The sequence below is a fragment of the Nipponia nippon genome, unplaced genomic scaffold, assembly GCF_047370975.1.
Source record: "Nipponia nippon isolate SJK-2023a ecotype South Korea unplaced genomic scaffold, ASM4737097v1 scaffold_2, whole genome shotgun sequence".
NCBI classification, from domain to species: Eukaryota; Metazoa; Chordata; class Aves; order Pelecaniformes; family Threskiornithidae; genus Nipponia; species Nipponia nippon.
Window position 1 is genome coordinate 61,121,345 of NW_028262336.1, and position 14,369 is coordinate 61,135,713.

The 14,369-nt window shown below is 44.9% G+C and overlaps 1 protein-coding gene across 2 annotated transcripts in view; it reads left to right on the forward strand.

Moving 5' to 3' along the window:
* NPAS2 (neuronal PAS domain protein 2) overlaps window positions 1–14,369 on the forward strand; it is a 107,081-nt gene that overhangs the window by 86,013 nt on the left and 6,699 nt on the right. The window contains exons 14-16 of one of the 2 annotated variants that reach the window (XM_087758490.1): window positions 628–734; window positions 916–1,008; window positions 7,592–7,738. In XM_087758490.1, coding sequence (XP_087614616.1) covers window positions 628–734; window positions 916–1,008; window positions 7,592–7,738 — 347 coding nt within the window. The remainder of the gene's footprint in view (window positions 1–627; window positions 735–915; window positions 1,009–7,591; window positions 7,739–14,369) is intronic. The other variant, XM_087758491.1, reaches the window with a different exon arrangement.

Below are 14,369 nucleotides of genomic sequence, written 5' to 3' on the forward strand. Positions count from 1 at the left end.
TACGTGTTTGTCACTGGCAATGAAGCACGTAATCTGAAATGGTAACGTACAAGAGGGAAGGTTCTAGTGTAACCATCCATACACTGGAAAATAGGTAGGGGGACTAGCCGTAAGGCCTGCTGTTTCGATCTGTTATGAAAATGAGGACTTCTCTCTTCAGATTTTAAGGCACCAATATAAGCAATACAAGGCCCCTGTAGACTTACATCAGTAATAACAGCCTGTGGGTGATTCTCTACTGGCCAAGATTCAGGATGCTCCAGCCAAGACTTGGGCACACCTTGTACACCCCTTCTGCTCCCTGGTCTGGAAGAAAAGCCAATGAGCTAACCTAAATTTATTGTTATTTGGCCCACATGAAGGGAGTTTCAGCTGTTTTAGAACAGCTCTTGGGTCCTTTTGCACCATTCACTGGAGCACAGAATCATAATCTGTCTCATTTACTTTTATCTTTGCCCAGGCCCTCCTTATCAGTTTAATTTTACTGCCATTGAAGTCAACAAGAACAGCCTTGACTCTTGCTGGAATTTAGCCAGGCCGTAATCATTTCTAGCCGGGTCTCATAATTCCCACTTCAAACAGGGATGATTTCCAGCGTCTGAGAACTCACCGGTACTTTTCTTGCAGCTACACCAACAAAGCTGATTGCAGAGTCTAACGCTCCCTTGCCAAGAACACCGAGCGCGCAGCAGGACTTATCCGTGCAGAGACTCAGTCAACCTACCGCTCTTCAGGTAACTTCACAAAGAGTCATCAAAATAGGCAGCCGGTATAAAGCATGTGCCACATATGCAGATTAGCAATTAAAAACAACTTACACAGAAGCCATGGCATTAGAAGAAACCTAAAATTTAAAGGAGCCAAACTTATAAATAAAGTTTTGCTTTGTTTTGTTTTGCTTTGTTTTAAACCCAGGTTTCTTTGCCTTCTCAGCCTTCATGTGAGCTTCTCCCACAGCAGTTGCTGCCTCAAGCAACTCTGCAAAATCAGCCTGCACCTCTGGCACAGGTTAGTTGGGAATTTGGAAGTGGAATAGGTCACTTGCCTATCTCCTGATATTTTCTCCTTTTAGTATCTAAAGTCCGCAAATCCACCAGCTCTCAAACACTTAAAATATTGTGGGAAAGTAATCTGAGTTGTACAGTTGTGTGCTTAAACACATATCTGCATACAGGCATTCAGAACAGAAGCCCAGGTGCATGTAGGTTCAGGTGCACACACACAGCTATTTCACAGGAGGACAAAAAACAGATGGAAAAAGTTTTCAGCTTTGCTTCTACAGAATCAGGTCCCATCAAAATCAAGGTCACAATGAGAATTAAAACCAAAAACTAACAAAGACACACAGTCCTCCTAAAAACACCTGTTTGGCTGTGCTGATGCAGAACTAACCAGCGGTAAAGGACACGTAAGTTCAACAAACCTCATTTTGTGAGCGTGCCAGTAATGGTGAGGATGCCACTGGAGACAAATTCCTCCACTGAAATCTATTAACCCGTATCTCAAAAGCAGGTGATGCCCCAAAAAGCCACCTCAGTATTTCATTTGCAGTGGATTTTGAAGGAGTAAATTTGAGTACCATGTTCCCATCACATTGTTTCTCTCCTGTGGTCATGCTGCGATGATACACCCCATCATCCTCCGTTTTTAGAAATGCCAGAGCAGTCCTGGACCTAGGCTGCGTCTACTATTGGTACCCTGTACTTCCTCACAAGATCTCCGAGTTTCTTCCTGTAGCATATAAAACATAAAAAGTCCTGAGGACCCCTGCTTTAAAATAACAAGTTCTCATTTATCTTCTATGTTTAATATTCTTTTCACGACTCCACAGCAGCATGCAGCGAAGAAACAACATATCAATTATCTGCTCTGAGCATTAATTTTCTTTTACAGATATTTCTCTCCGTTATTCATTAATGCATTTCCAAACATCAATTAGTTTATTTATTATAAACCCACGTGTGTTTTGTTTGACTTTTTTCTACCTCCCTTTCTTGTCCGTCAAAGCTCTTTGTGAAGAGATGCTTTCCAGTCATTTACCGGGAGCCTCGCTGCCTCGCCCCTTCCCAGTAAAACGCTCTTACTGGCACGCCAGCTGCATTTCTTCTCCGCCAAATCAGAGCGCCGTCCAGTCGCACGGCCACTGGTTCAGCCTCTTTGGACTGGCCAAATCTCGGTGAAAGGAAGAGGGTGGACTCGAGTCTGTCTACACAGGCAGCCCTCTGGCAGCCCTCTTCTCGACTGGCAGCAGTCACAGCCATGCTCCTGGCGAAGCTCAAGATGGAGCTTCCCTGGATGTGGAGCAGGGAAATAGCACCAGGATGCTGCAGCTCAGGTTGCCGAGGCTCACACCCCATAGCGGTACTCCTGGGAAAAGTAGCAAATCTTCACAGACTTGGGTGATTTTCATAAACTATTATGAAAATTATGAAACTATTCTGTACTTCCCACCTTAAAATAATAAACATGTCAGCCTAAAGCAAGATAATCCATTATTTAATAGACAAGGTGCCCACAGCGCTAAGCGAGTGAGGGACGAAAACCAGGTTCGCATGCTTCCCACCATGAACATTTCCTTGGTTTCCTGGTTGACCATTTTGCAGCAGTTTGGTGGCAGAACACAAGCTCATCGCTTTTAGAAATAGCGTGGCCGGGCACCCCACTGCCAGCCGACGAGGAGGAGCTGCACAAGTTGCTCCCTGCTGCCTTTCTGCTGCTCGCCCTCAGCTGAAGGTGACTGATGGCAGGAGCTGAAAGGCCATTAGCCGAGCCTGGCCACGCAGGGCCCTGGCACTCTGACGGGCGTCCTTGCGGCTAACATTCAGCTACGGGGCGGCAGCCGGGGGGGAAGGACATTTTAAGAGGCCACAACTGCATCTGCAGCGAGCAGCTAGCTCCTGCCTCAGGCTCCATCTGCTTGAACTTTGATTAGTTTTATTTCAAGCAAAGGCTGTGATGGTTTTGTCTCCACCGAAATGCGGTTTTAGCTTCTGCCTTGCTTCTCTGAATGAACAGACAGCACAGTACTAGATGTCACCTGAATGTAAATGGTTTACTTTAAACCAAGTGCTCCCTATTAGAATATTTGTTTGTTTGCCTTCCTCATTGTAATAAATTAAAATCCCCTACAACACAGCGGATGTTGATGACTGAATAATAATTAGCACTAATAATCCGTTTGGGATTGCACAGGTGTTATTCAGAAGACAGAAAGAACGAACAAGTTGTTTGGTGAGCTGCAAAACTAATGAAACCTGGTTTCCCAGGGGCTGCGCCTTGCAAGGCTGGTGCACGGACCCAGCCTTCGCTGCAGGAGGGCAACGAGCGGGTCCCTCTCTCCTTTGCTCAACTATAGCTTTCATGAAATTACAGCAACCTGGTATTTTTGAGACTCTGACAACTCTGTTCCATGTCTCTAGCATTGACCAGAAGAATTGAAAGTTGAAAGGTTCAAAGGAAACTGAGCTAAAAAATAAATAGAATCATAGAATCATAGATAGAATGGTTTGAGTTGGAAGGGACCTTAAAGATCATGTGATTCCAAACCCCCTGCCATGGGCAGGGACACCTTCCACTAGACCAGCTTGCTCAAAGCCCCATCCAGCCTGGCCTTGAACACTTCCAGGGATGGGGCATCCGCAGCTTCTCTGGGCAACCTGTTCCAGTGCCTCACCACCCTCATGGTGAAGAATTTCTTCCTTATATCCAATCTAAATCTACCCTCTTTCAGTTTAAAGCCATTGCCCCTTGTCCTGTCACTATGTGCCCTTGTAAAAAGTCCCTCTCCAGTTTTCTTGTAGGCCCCCTTCAGGTACTGGAAGGCTGCTATAAGGTCTCCCCGGAGCCTTCTCTTCTCCAGGCTGAACAACCCCAGCTCTCTCAGCCTGTCCTCATAGGAGAGGTGCTCCAGCCCTCTGATCATCTTTGTGGCCCTCCTCTGGACTCGCTCCAACAGGTCTATGTCCTTCTTATCTTGGGGACCCCAGAGCTGGACGCAGTACTCCAGGTGGGGTCTCACAAGAGCGGAGTAGAGGGGCAGAATCACCTCCCTCGCTTCTTTTGATGCAGCCCAGGATACGGTTGGCTTTCTGGGCTGCAAGCGCACATTGCCGGGTCATGTTGAGTTTCTCATCATCTAACACCCCCAAGTTCTTCTCCTCAGGGCTGCTCTCAATAGGGTCTCTTTTCTTTACCCAACTACGTGTTGTCATGAAACCTGTAGGAACAGAATGTCTTTGAGGTGTCCATCTTTTTGTTCATCACATCTGAAATGGGGGACCATCCCGACATACGCAGGGGCCATAGGTCCCCTCCCCTGGCTGCAGCCCCCCAGCACCTAGAGAGAGTAACCCTGGCACCCTGGGGTGGCACCGGGCAGAGAGAAATGCCCCTCCCCGGGCATGGTCGAGCTGGCCTCTCTCAGATGTCCATGCTGGAGGAGAGGAGTCACAGCCCAGAAGTGCCGGTCCCTCTCCCTGGGCTGTACAGCCTGGCTGGACTGTCAGCGCCGGCGCATTGAGCCTGGTGGACTGCGCTCATCCCTACCCAAACACCTGTTGACACAATCCCAAAAGCATCTCTTTTTTTTTTTTTAAGAAACCAGACTAAAATTATTACTGTGGGTTTTTTGTCCGCATTAACAAACCTTGATGAAACTGGTGGTCCTCTGCAATTACAGATATCTCACAGGTTTAGTCTTCCATGTTTGACTGTATGTGGAAAGCTGGCACTTTTCTGTGTATAACGTGCACTTTTCCGAGGATCCTATGGAAGTTTGTAAATACCCAAGTGAGACAGATAGCAACTTCAGCTGATGCAAATGGCAGGGTTAAAGCTGTGCAGTGTTTTCTGTGAAACATTTTGAGTTAAGCTCTTAATTTACTATACAGTTACAGATTTCTCCCTTAATTAGTAGAGCCATTAATGATCTTGAGATAAATACTCTCCAGTGCAGGTCAATTGCTGTTAATGTCACATTGCACAAAAACAATAGAAGCTCTGTAATCGCAGGGGTCATGGCTAAAGTTATCAACAAATTTGGGGGTTAGAGTGGGAAAGGGAAAAAAGCAAAAGCGAAAGTTCCTTGTCTTCTGTAATGGCTCTTACTCTAGTAGACCAGCTAATTGTTGTTGTTAAGTTTATTAATACTAAAAGCACATTAAGAAGAGAACAAAAAGACAATACTAGATGAATATGCTAAATATAACAATGTGCTGGAAAAAAAATAAGGAATAATAATTTAAAATCAACAGCAATATATTTTTGCATGCAACTTTGCAAAGCAAATTCAAATTCAAAACTAAGGCCTGGAAATGGATTTTGTTTCTTATTGAAGTATAAAATGCTTATAAAATTATCTGTTATAAAATTCCTTACATTTATTAATTGAAGAAAATCGGGTTCCTTTCCCAAAGTGTCTTCAAGGAGTTCTTCACATGTTAATGGAAAGTCTGCCATCAGCAAGCCAGGCAGTTAAAATTAAGCTTTTGGCTAACATTGTTTTTAATTCCTTTCTGATAAGGATCCTTTTAAAGACTTAAGAGTACTCCTCACTAACAGAGATCATATAGAGATAATTAGGCTGTGAGACTTGGCTTTTTAAAAAAATCCTTGTCTACGGACCCAGGTTAAAGCAGGAATTAGCTGCATCTCATCTAAGCAAGCCCTTGCTGCATAGCGTCATTCCCACTCCTAAAATCAGGGTACCTGGGACCCTTCAGGTCCACATTGAGACTAGAACAAGCAGCACCAGACGCCCCTTTGAGTCGCTTGTCCTTCTTCCCAACCATCAGAGGTTTCGACTCGTCCATTCCTCGGGTTAATACTTTATACATGGACTAGGAAAAAAGGGAGACCCCACTCTGACTTCTCCCCTTTAACACCAATTAGAAGTAACACAAACTTCCCTTTGGGAGCTTTGACACCATTTTTCTTCTCTGGGAGAGGACGGGGTTGCAGATGACAGTACTGCTGTTTGAAGGCAAAAACGCCGTGGATGACGGCACCGGAGGCCAAGTGCTCACATTATCTCCCTGGTCCGGCGGTGCAAGCTGTGAGCACTCGCAGATGCCTCTGCCACCAAAGTGGGCTCTGAGGGTCTCTGCCAGCAGCAACTGCCCGGGCCACCTTAGCAGCCCTCCTTCCCCCCAAGCAGGACTGGCCATGAAGCTCCCCTCCACCTTGCCACCATTCTTTGAGCGGTGAACTCCCAGATTGTGTGGGAAAGCTGCCCTCCACCTCGTAAATAGAAATAAACCCTCTGAAGTTCTCATCCTTTCTCACCTAAAGGCCATGTACTTGGAGATTTCAGCTTTGCTGGAGGGAATGTGAAGGTATTTCACGTATTTAGCTTGTTTAAGGCAAAGCAGTTAGCTGATACAAATCTGACCTGTCACATTTAGATTTCTCTAAGTAGCCAGAAATTTCATTTAACTGCACAGTGTTGCTAGCACCAGAGCTCTCCTTAATTCTCTTCTTGTTACCATTTTTGTTTTCCTATTAAAAAGCCAGGAATGTTGTAGGCAGATGCACCTCCATGGAGCAGGAAGGCTCCAGCACTGTGCATCCGTTCACCCGCCAGCACAGAGCCACTGGAACAACCACGGGAACAGGGCATCGTTTTCAAGTCACAGCAAAATTATTATTTTTCGTTTGCCTGGACACTCGTGGCTGCCTTGATTACAGAAAAGCTTACAGACTTTTTGAAGTGGTTTTTTTTTTCCAAAGACTGTTTTTTACTTTTGAAATATGAGCTCAGGCAAAGCAACTATTCCAAAGCCTATTAAAGTAATAATTAACTTTGGTGATCTTTGAATCATACCCGAAAACACCAAATAAAACTAGGAATTTATTGCTGTGTTAGTCCCCTCTGTGCTTATTGAATGAGGAATGAGTCCACTTTGTGCCAAGTATTGCTGCTACTGGAGGTTGCACTTTCTTCTTGACCCCGAGTAGTGATCTCCATTTTATATTATTATTTAGAATAGCCTTTCTCCCACTGAGCTGAGCTGTTCATTCTATGTCATGTATAAAAATAACTTAATGAGTATTTCTTGTAGCTTGACTACTACTCAGCTGTAGAAATCTAGAAAATGTTTATGGTTGTCAGCTGTTGCGTGATGCTATAGTAAGTCATCAGCAGAATCAGCCATCGCAGCACTGCTATTTCTGTGCAGAAAAAGGAAAGCGTTAGTAAACCATGTCCGGAATATACAGTTATGCCACGCTAAGGGCTCCAAACTACAAGCTAATAAAAACAATGAACTCATTTGCCATCCAGTTAAGATGCTCTTGATATTTTGAAGTAGCATACTCTCAAAAACAGTCCTTCTGATAATTCCCTAACGGAACAGGGTCAGTTGTAAGCAGATCACTCTAACTCAGACAATTTAATATATGTGCGTAAAATTGAAAATAGACAAGATTTATCTCTGCCTAGATGTTAGTATATTACAAACATGTCTTTTATTCCTTTGGGCTGTGATTTTCTTTATTTACAATTAAGAAAACAATACCTTCTTACAGAACAATGTTCTATTGAGGCCTGTTTGTATCATACTGACTGATTCCCCCCCCGCTTTTTTTTTTTCAGTTCTCGGCACAGTTCAGCATGTTCCAGACCATTAAGGACCAGCTAGAGCAGCGGACCCGGATCCTGCAGGCCAACATCCGATGGCAGCAGGAGGAGCTCCAGAAGATACAGGAGCAGCTCTGCCTGGTCCAGGACTCCAGCGTCCAGGTGCGTTACTGCTGGGAGGGGCAGAGCACAGCATCCTCTCTCGCATAGCCATTGATAAGGTTGGCAACTTAAAATTAGCTCAAGAGTCCAGGAAGTCTGGACGTGTGGAAAGCAGTTCATCTGAATGGGGATGTTACCCTCTGAAAGCCTCTTGAGTAACCTATGTCAAGAAAGATTTAAGAGCTGTCTGGAAGAAGAGAAGGAAGAAATATCTCAACCTTAGGAGGAGGAGAAGAATTTGGGTCATTTACAGTAGCATTTTAATACTTTACCTACTGAGTCTTCAGGCTGAGCAGCTGTCATAGAAAAGTGTACAAGTTCAGACTCAGCAATGGTTATGGCTCTCCAGTTCATTACCTTCCATCCAGTCACTGCTTGCTTCACGTTGGCATCACTCGTGCTCGGTATCTTGTCTGTCCAGCTCTTCCTTAGCCAAGAGCCCTCCTTCAGGCAGTGCGCATCTCTTTCTTTTCATTCACTCCCTGTTTTCCTGACCCTACCCCAGCCCGGATACAGAGCAGAAGAGATTAATTTCTTTGTCACATTAAAAACCCCCAAACCTCTGCTGACCTTCATTTGTTCACACCTGGGAGGTGTCTGAATTTGTTCCTCACTGGACCAGCTTAAGCCTTTAGGGCGAAGCTGACTGAGCCTGCTCTTCTTCTGCCTTTGATACCTCCTACACAGAGCTAGAATTCACTAAGTACAGTATCTGCTTTTAATTCACCATGTACAGTATCTGCTTTGTACTACGCCTTTTGTCTACCAAACCTCAGAAATAATAGCAAGCGCAGTTCAGTACATCGCAGGTTTCACTTAACAACAAATGGACAAATCATCCAGTTTTATGGAAGTTTTCTGAACATGGGGTGATGACTGCTACGTTCCTCATAATTTAACTGTGAATGCCAGGTTAAATGACCCTTGCTAGAAATGTTGCATTGGGGACCCATGACCCTTGCTAGAAATGTTGCATTGGGGACCCACTGTGAGTATTGTACTAACAAGATTTTTTCAGAGGACAAGCTCTGTCACAGAAACGAGTGTCTCAAAGAACATTTTAAGCACAGGATGAAAACCTGAGACCTGCTGAAGTCAGTGGGAATTTTGCTCCCAGCTTCCACAGAAATAGACTCTCACCCGCCATCAGCATCTGTGAAATGCAGTTTCACATATTAAAACAAATTGGGATTGTATGTTTAGGAAATTAAGGGATCGGTGACGCCAAACCAGAAACTTTGCCACCTAAGTTGCTGCATATGCACTGCTCTAAGACAGCACAGCGATGGTGGGTCCCAAAACCAGGCCTTTCTGTTCCTGGTGCCTTATAAGCATATAGGTAGACCAGGTTTAACTTCAGTGCGTTTCTTCTATTGCTTCTGCACTGACTTTGATTAATGGGAAGGGAAAGTCTCTCTGCAATTAACTGGCCTTCAGTTCAGAATCATGTCATATGTCTGAAAACTATTATTGTTATCATGAATATCAAGAGACATGATATTCTCACTTCCTCTCTTTTTAATTGGGTGAAAACCATTACTCTCTCCTGGTGAAGTCTTGAATAGTCACATACACCCATCCTTTTTTTTTTTTTTTCATATTTCAGGCAAAAATAGAAGATCAGAGCACATTCTTATATGCAGGGAACGGATTTTATTTTGACATAGCTGTCTCCTATATGCACTATGGTGCATTTAATAACCCAAAGACCGTGGGACAGATTCTCAGATAGATACGCTCACGGGGAGCTCAAGCAGACATAAGAGGAGGCCCAGTGGGTAAATGGTGGGTAGTTCTGTACTGCCCACCCCGTACCAGTTTGTAGCTCTGAGTTACCTTTTGGGTGATCCTCTCCTCCACAAAGACTGTACCAGATTGGACCAAGAGGAATATATTTTCAGACCAGTACCAGTTCTCTGATGTTAGTGCTGACCATTTCCCAGCTTACTGCAGATGCAGAGCTGAGAGGCAGGGGGACCAGAGGGCAGCTCGGAAATGCAGGGGCTGCATATCTGCCTGAAGGGGCAATGCTGGACGGGGAGGGTCATCCTCTGTCCTTCGGGTGCCTTTCAGTTTCCTCAGAGCAATCTAACAAGGCGATGAGATGTGAGCGGTCACACTGACTCGTGGCCAGGGCCTCTTCCTACTCCCACTTTCTCTAGGTTAAAATGACCCAAAGAAACTACTGTGCTGTTATAGGGAGAGAGTGAGACCAGGAATTAGCTTTGTCTTATTTGGCTAGGGGCAACTTAAAAGAAAGCCTCACGCTTTTGCATGCAGCGCTTTTGTGACTCGCAAGCAGCGAGGAGTAAACTGTTAAATCAGAAATCCAGCCACGTGCTTTGCCGCACAGATTTCATCATTCAGAGAGCTGGATGTCTGCAGACATTGATCTGTGTCTGTTATCAGAGCTACAAAGCATAGTAGCAAATAGGCGAGCATTACTATCAAGCACATTTCTGATCTCTTTAATATTCTGCATAGAAGATCTGTAAGCATGGGGGAGTGCCGTAGGCTGTCTGAAAAGGGGGAAGTGTTCTCCGGTTTTCCCTCGTTAGCTGATTTATTAGCATACCTTCCCCACTGGTTCACTCCCTTCCACACAAAAGTGTACAAGTAGCTCTGCAGAGAATTAAGCCCCATTTCCATTTCCTTCAGAGATCTTCAAAACTGCAGTACGGCAGTCCACCAAGAAACGCTTTCCCAACTGGACAGATGTTGAGCACGGTAGTCTGCGTTAGAAACTATTTCCAAGAGCCTTGTGCGATGAAAGATGAAACTAGAAGGAGGGTTGTGGGCCCTGAACAAAAGTGTTCAAAACTCCATTAAATCCCTGTTACTGCTTTTCCTGACAAACGAAAGTATGAAGGACAGGAGCAGCAAGAGTAACCTCAGAAGTCTGAAGGATGCTGTGTCTGCTCCAGATTTGAACAGTCTAGCTAATGAATTGCGGATGGGGAGGAAGGCAGAAGGGCTGAGCCTGACCAGCCTGCAAGAACTACAAACGAGACCGTCTGCAGCCACCCATCATTTGCAAACCAGGCTCCCTTCGAAGTCAGTGAATCTCAGCTTCCCAGTGCTGTGCTTCTCATCTTCCCATATTTTACATAAAGAAAGCGTCTTGATGTCTGTAATGATGAGCCCGAAGGCTATAATCCCCCGATTATCCAAAGGACAGGTAAAGTCAAAGAGCCATTTTCCTCACGATGTCTTGCCAACGTGATTCATCCATTAGCTGTAGGGACCATCTATCTCGGAAGGCGGGGGCAGCAGTGTCAGAGGGTCCCTCCCCTCCCTCGCTGCTTTGCTGCGTATGTTAACAATCTGGCCAATTAAAAAATATTTGTAAGATGCTTCACTGACCTTGCAGTCCGCAGAAATCAGCCACAAGACATGTCATTAGCAGCAGTGCAGTTAGGGGGCTGCTAATTTATCTACTTGGATTGGCTCAGACTGGGAAATATTTCATTCTTTATTAGGGGGTTTCTGTTCTTATTTAAAGCTGCCATATTTCAGTGTTTCGGGGGAATTCAGGCACATATCACAAAAGAGGCACATTATGAAAAAACGCCAGTAAGTTTTGTACAAATGAAGCATGTTCTTGCTTTTAGGCTTAACTAGCAGGTAGAAATTCCAGGCTTTGATCCTCTCTCAGGTTAACTCTTGTTTTGATGAGGCATCTAGAGTCTTCCAGTTCTGCAGGGACACGGGTTAAATGGCACCATCGCTTCCTGCCCTGAGCTTGTTTTTTCCAGGACATTTATGTTCAGAAGGTAATAACGCTGCTTTGGCCATTATAATGCAAGAGAGGGTCCCTAGGTATGAAACACTCAGAGCCCTCTCAGGGTACGAACACATGAACAAACAAAATTGGTTTACTGGGATAAACTTGGTTGTAAATTTATAGCATGTTAGCTGCCATCCATTAACCGTGCACGTTCCTACCCAGTGGTACACTCTGGTAATTGCAAAGTAGGTTACTCTGCTTTCTTTCAAGGATAAGATCCTTGGCCTTCATCTGGAAGTAAGGCACACACGGAGGCAGAGTAAGTCATTTGCCACAAGTTCACGCCCTGCCTGACATTTGCATCAATAGATGTCGATGTTGCATTGGATGAACTTAGCATTTCTCCAGCACTGTGCGCCACATACAGGAAGGACACATAAGATGTCCGGGGCCAACTGCATGAGATTCAACAAGGCTCAGTGCCGGGTCCTGCACTTGGGTCACAACAACCCCATGCAACGCTACAGGCTGGGGGAGGAGTGTCTGGAGAGCTGCCTGGCGGAAAAGGACCTGGGGGTGTTGGTTGACAGCCGCCTGCACATGAGCCAGCAGTGTGCCCAGGTGGCCAAGAGGGCCAGTGGCATCCTGGCCTGTATCAAGAATAGTGTGGCCAGCAGGACCAGGGAGGTGATAGTGCCCCTGTACTTGGCATTGGTGAGGCCGCACCTCAAATACTGTGTTGAGTTTTGGGCCCCTCACTACAAGAAGGACATGGAGGTGCTGGAGCGTGTCCAGAGGAGGGCAACGAAGCTGGTGAAGGGTCTACAGCACAAGTCTTATGAGGAGCGGCTGAGGGAACTGGAGTTGTTTAGCCTGGAGAAGAGGAGGCTGAGGGGAGACCTTATGGCTCTCTACAACTACCTGAAAGGAGGTTGTAGCGAGGTGGGGGTCGGCCTCTTCTCCCTAGTAACAAGTGACAGAACGAGAGGAAACGGCCTCAAGTTGCGCCAGGGGAGGTTTAGGTTAGACATTAGGAAAAACTTCTTCACCGAGAGGGTGGTCGAGCATTGGAACAGGCTGCTCAGGGAGGTGGTTGAGTCTCCATCCCTGGAGGTATTTAAAGAACGGATAGATACGGTGCTTGAGGACATGGTATAGATGGACTTGGCAGTGATAGGTTGACGGTTGGACTCGATGATCTTAAGGGTCTTTTCCAACCTTGACGATTCTATGATTCTAAGATAATCCTCCTAAAGGTCTTAATTTGCGGTGATCTGGCCAGTACCGGCGGGCTCACACTCCCCATCACATTTTTGAAACACATCACTTGCTGTACCTGTTCTGAATTTTACATTAAATGGTTTGTATCAAATTTTATATCAATGGCAACCAGTTTCATTGCTAGAGCTAATCAAGTGAGTTCATTTACTAAACATGGCCAAAGCTTAGTGTCTATATACAGAAAATAAACAAGAAAATGAATTTTCATAATTTCCGTCTTTGATTTATTCATAATAAGACCTATTTACTTGGCAGAAGTTGCAAGACCATCTGTCTTTCTGATATGTAATGGCTCCAAACTCAGTGTTTAAAAGAAAACACTCGGAGCTAGTTTCAGACCTGCTGTGAGCAGCCCCAACTCTGTTACTTGACCCATTTATTTCTATCAGACATCGTTGAGATGTGGTTAGCCTACAGCACCTGAAACAAGCCGTTGCTTTAGGGTCCATTAACATTTTCTTTAATTGCCCCCCTCTCTCAGCTGATTAATGTAAGCTTTTTCTGAGTAAAATCTTGGTACACAGAAATTCATTAAAATTTTATCATATTTAAATAAAAACTATGTTTTAAAAGCTAGATAAATAAGTACAAATATGATGGATCAACCCATATTTATGCAAAGAAAAGCAATGCGTCATGCCAGTCCTTTGGAGAAAGGTATGGGTTTTTTCCAAGAAAAATTAGAGGGGACATGATAGTTTAGGGAATTGTTAATATAGCAATAAGCTGCAGAAAGGTGTACTAATTACTGGGCGTACCTCAAATGTACTGCTAGGCATGGGACTGATGGATGAATAATGAAGAGAATAATTGTGATTCTGATTTCATTTAAACCCTAAGCAGCTCCACTTAAATTAATGGAGTTCCACACGTGTAGCAGTGGCGTGGAATCAGAATCAGATCCAAAAATGCCTTCAACTACCTGGGACGCGTACCTCCATACAGTCCTTGGTGGCAAGAGGCTAGGTTTGAAATATTGCAAAGATAGCTTGTAGCATTAATAATTCATAGTTTTAAAAGATGCCTTTTCCCTCTGTACAGCTCTAATAAAAGAAATAGCCCCTAGAAAAGCAAAAATTCCCAAGCCCTACACCTTTTAAAGAAGAAAGCCTCATCTTGCAATGCAGGCATCAGAGTATATCGTTTACAGAAACACTAACAGAGGAGCTGCCAGCTCTTTTGCACAAGTCAAATGCACGGCACGGTTAGGAAGAACACCGGCTGACAGTCACCTGATGGGAAATCAGATAAATGACAGTGACTGTCTGTTTACACATCTTCTCAGTGATAAGGACACGGCCATTCAACACGGACAGCTCTGGCCTGGCTGTGGCCTCATTAAAAACATTCGACAGCCCAACTGTATGTAAGGTGTTGAATTCCCAGAGACAAATTCAAAAGCAGCCCTGTCTGAGAGGCAGGCTGATTTTGTTGAAAGGAGAAAGGAAAGGACTGAAAAGACATGGAGGTACCCTCTTCTCTCTGGTCAGGATGCCCCAGAACACGGTGAATGTACAGGGAACTGCTCGTAGGAGGGCTGTGCCTGCCCCACGGAGAGAGGACTTGTACCTTCAGGACACATTTTGCGAGTCACGAGTGCACTTGCAGAACAAGAAATCAAGA